The sequence below is a fragment of the Colias eurytheme genome, chromosome 13 (assembly GCF_061535395.1).
Source record: "Colias eurytheme isolate Ceu_HAF_F1 chromosome 13, ilColEury1 Martin Lab GWU primary, whole genome shotgun sequence".
In the NCBI taxonomy this organism is placed as follows: Eukaryota; Metazoa; Arthropoda; class Insecta; order Lepidoptera; family Pieridae; genus Colias; species Colias eurytheme.
In genome coordinates this window covers 970,424-974,828 of record NC_142992.1, presented here as the reverse complement: position 1 = coordinate 974,828, position 4,405 = coordinate 970,424, and the positions used below count along the sequence as shown (strand labels likewise).

The following is a 4,405-nucleotide window of genomic DNA, read 5'->3' as shown; positions in this document are numbered from 1 at the left end:
AAGGAATTTATTTTTATTTTTTAGCTCAGTTTAGTAATAAATTTTACTAACAGTTCGTTTAATTATTTATGGTAGTACGTGTTTATTCAATAAAAGTTAAGTAGTAACTACCTACTATGCAGTCACTATTCCACGCGGACGAAGTCGCGGGCACAGCTAGTATTTAATAATAATATACCGATAATTAATGAAATACAAACAGAATTACGCCCAGTTATGGTATAAATGAAGCGGTTATCAGAGTCAAACGGAATGATAAGATACGTAATTCGTTTACAGTTAAATAATAATTAATCAAGCAAAATAATGAACAGTTTTAATGATTTCACGGAAGGTATGGCGGGAAAAGTCAGTATCGTATTTTAAAATTGTTTAACCCTTACTTACAGTTGGTAATAAATGATTATGGGTTAAAGCTTAAAGCTTTGAAATTTGAAAACTGATGGTTTTAAAGCCGTTTAAAATTTATTGTTATAGGTACCTACTGTATGTAATAAACTTGTTGGCAAGTCCAAACTGTATAAATAATAACTTGTCTATATCTTTAAAAACAAAACTTGGATTTACTACACATTTATTATGAATATTTAATAACAGGTCAGGTCAATAATATTTAGAGCCCCCGCAGACCACAGACTTTTTATCGGCCGATAGTTTAGTCGGGTTGGCCTGCTAGTACGCACACCGGTTCAACTAAACAGTTCAGTCGGTTATGAGTGCGCAAACTATCCAACAGTCTGCCGACTATTTGCTAGTTTCTAACCAACCGTTGAAAAGAGTGGTCGCACCGCACAATGAAAATTAAGAGCCCCCGCAGACCACAGACTTTTTATCGGCAGATAGTTTGGTCGGGCTCTTAATCAGTACGCAGATGTAAGCAAATGCGCACACTATGACGATTAGGTATCGGCCGATAAACAAGTTTGATGGGCTTCCCGATTCAATTCAAACTAAACTGTCGGTAAACTATCGGCCGACTGTATAATCAGTATTGACTCCCTACCACACGCGCACACACGACGATTTTTTAGTCGGCCGACTAAGCCGATAGTTCAGTTCGCTCTGAGCTTTGACAGCGAATGGGCGGCCGCGCGTGTAAAATGGCGTCACTTTCTCAGTCGCTTATTTCGGAATCTTCGATCATTACTTTGATCGAGGAAGTCGAAAAACGCCCTGCACTTTACAAGAAAAATCTAAAAGAGTACTGTGACGTAAATGTAAAAAAAAAACTGTGGGAGGAAGTTTGCGAAGCTGTTGTTCCTGATTGGAATGAGCTTAGTGCTCAAAATAAAACAAATCAAGGTACGATACATTTTTATTTATTTACATTACACTTTATTATATTGACACGGAATTGAGCCTGCAGGAGATATAAAGTATGACGACATGTATTGCCGAACATTATTCATATTATTTCTTCCTCGGTTATTTCCATTTGTATTGAAGTTATTCATGGTACAACTGTAGAGAGTGTCTTTAAAATGTATTCCATCTTTGATTCGTACATAATTGTGTAGGACACAGCAAGCTTTAATAATTTTAACACAAAAATTAATATTTACGTCAATTGGACGGTGAAAAATACGCCATTTATTAGCTAGAATCCCGAAAGTACATTCAACCATGCGTCGAGCTCTTGTATGTCTATAGTTGAAAATTCGCTTGGTGTAGTTTAAATTTCTTTTTGCATAAGGGCGTAATATATGATTTCCAAGTCCAAACGCTTCATCGCCTACGACTGAGAATGGAATAACATCTCCGACATCATCATTAGGCAATTGCCTTCCAAAAGGAATATTTAGTCGATTCTCGGAAAGCCGTTTACCCATTTCTGATGTTTTAAATATTTCCGAATCACTAGCTGTTCCATAAGAACCAACATCAATGTACACAAATTTATAATCGGCATCTGTCCAAGCCATCAAAACGCAGGAGAAGAACTTTTTGTAGTTAAAATATGATGAACCGGAATGTTCTGGCTGTATCATCCGTATATGTTTGCCATCGATCGCTCCAATGATGTTTGGAAAATTTGTGCGACTGTAGAATTCGTCTGCTATTTCAATCCAGTCATCTTCTAGTTTGGTTGGCATATATAACGGTTGAAGCATATTCCATATTTGCTCACATGTACTTTTTGTAATATCTCGTATTGTAGAAGCTCCCATCAGATAATCAAAAGACAATGAATTGAAACTTGCTCCAGTAGCCAGATACCTGTAATGAATTAATTATATTTTATTATTTTTCAGGCCGCGATATACAAAAAAAATGGGCCAATTTACGGACTTGCTTTCGCCGAGAATTAAATGCACAAAAGAACACAAAGTCGGGGCAGGCTTCGGTCAAGAGGCGTAAATACGTATACTTTGAACAATTATTATTTTTACTTCCATGCATGGAAAATCGTCAAACGGAAGGTAACCTGAACCTGGCCCAGGATACTTCAGAAAATGCGGAAGATGATGAAGAAACTGCTCCATCCGCTTCCGCACCTTCCGCACCTCCTCGCCAGAAGAAAACTCGTGTTTCGAAGAATACGGATTTGGATGAAGCAATATTAAAAGCATTAAATGAGACTAATGTTGATGAAGATGTAAACTTTGCATTGTCTCTTGTCCCATCACTCAAAAATTTAACCGCAGATGAAAAACTCGATGCTAAGATTAGTATTCTTAACGTATTTAAACAGATAAGACTTGGTAGGCGTGTTCAGCCTCTTTCTCAACCAACATACACCATACTGCAACAACCCATAAACTCTTTTCCTGTTTACCAACGAGGGACTAACATCTTGCCGCCACAACAACAATCTCAGGCTTATACATCCGGTTCTACACCATCCCCCACTATACCACAAACAACCATTCAAAATGTTTCATCACCAGCTGATTCCAACATGTCAGCCGAGTCATATTATACAAATTTTTCAGAAGATTCCCAAATATACGACTTGTAAACTTGGCATTTGAATTATTATATATAATAAATAATTAAAAATATGTTTTGTGGTTTATCTTACCTTATCGTAACGCTCAATCTCTCCTCCACAGGTATAGATAGTCTTAAATTTGTATCCTCCTTCGCTATTCCTGGTCCAATTAATTTGACAAGTTGGTTGAAGCTAGTTATGCTCATTCGATAAAAGGCGAAAAATTTTTTCGGGTAATCGAGTAATTTGGAATGCATAGTGTAAAATTTTCCATTTAATAATCTATCACTAAAGATAGGATGCACCCAATACTCTCGAGCTCTCTTTTTAATTTTCCTCCTCCGGTGTATGAGAGCAATAATAACAATTCTATGCAATGTTTTATTAATTTTCATTGTGCGGTGCGACCACTCTTTTCAACGATTGGTTAGAAACTAGCAAATAGTCGGCAGACTGTTGGATAGTTTGCGCACTCATAACCGACTGAACTGTTTAGTTGAACCGGTGTGCGTACTAGCAGGCCAACCCGACTAAACTATCGGCCGATAAAAAGTCTGTGGTCTGCGGGGGCTCTTAGGCATAAAGCGCAAGAGGAGCAGAGCAATGCGGATAAAACCGTGGGGCACAGCTAGTAATTATTCAATGAAAGCTACAAAAGTTTTACCAACCTTTTTTTCAAACTCCGTTACTGAAGTCTAAAAAGGTCAAGCATAAATAACAGAATTTCCTATATTTCATTAGATTTAGAATCACGTAGGCTTCAGTAAGTTCCGAAGATTGGGTCCTGTCAGACCTGATTAAGGTATATTTAATGTTTAAACTAAAGCCCCGGAAGAGATTTAAGAGAGGTTTCCTAAGAAAATGGGAAAGTAAAACATGTGAAAAAGGCAAATCCTTGTAAATTGCCAAATTTGTAAAACAAAATTCTTTTATATAAATGAGGATACTTTAAAAGAAATACATTAATTGTATGTTCTCTATGAATTATTTTGTCATAATAACTATCCTATTGTTATATTTTGTATTTATTTTGAAATAAAATGCTTATGAAAAATAGACTCAAGAACATCGTCGTCGTTTCAACCGTGGGACGTCCACTGCTGGACAAAGGCCTCCCTCTAGGATTTCCAGTACGACCGGTTACAGCCGGCCTGCATCCAGCGGCTCCCTGTCACTCGCTCAGGTCGTCTGTCCATCTTGTGGGAGGTCGTCTCTCGCTTCGTCGTCCAGTTCATGAATAATGAATAATTAAAGATGTGCTTTAAATTTAGGACTTGTGAATGGTGAAACAAAAAACTTTGCTTCGAACCCATTTCTATCAAATTTCTACTGATCTAAAGAAAGTAGAATATCGATACAAAAACTTTGCATTACGTATTGTTTAAACAATTGATTTGTTAATGCATACATCTAGCAATTAATTCCCAATAATTATTAATTCATTTAATTAACAATTACTATTCCTGTTTGTTG

At 36.8% G+C, this 4,405-nt stretch overlaps 1 protein-coding gene across 1 annotated transcript; it reads left to right on the top strand.

Annotated features, from left to right (window-relative positions):
* Positions 1 to 810: 810 nt before the first annotated feature.
* LOC149903195 (uncharacterized) lies at positions 811 to 2,995 on the top strand. The gene is made up of 2 exons (XM_090108936.1): positions 811 to 1,302; positions 2,253 to 2,995. The coding sequence occupies exons 1-2, from the start codon at positions 1,080 to 1,082 to the stop codon at positions 2,957 to 2,959; spliced, it is 930 nt and encodes a 309-aa protein (XP_089965062.1). The 5' UTR covers positions 811 to 1,079; the 3' UTR covers positions 2,960 to 2,995.
* Positions 2,996 to 4,405: the final 1,410 nt, after the last annotated feature.

Excerpts from the sequence above, each read along its gene's own strand:
- LOC149903195 (XM_090108936.1), top strand. The coding sequence starts at position 1,080 with ATGGGCGGCCGCGCGTGTAAAATGGCGTCACTTTCTCAGTCGCTTATT. Across the intron at positions 1,303-2,252 it reads TCAAAATAAAACAAATCAAG|GCCGCGATATACAAAAAAAA; the intron begins GTACGATACATT and ends ATTATTTTTCAG.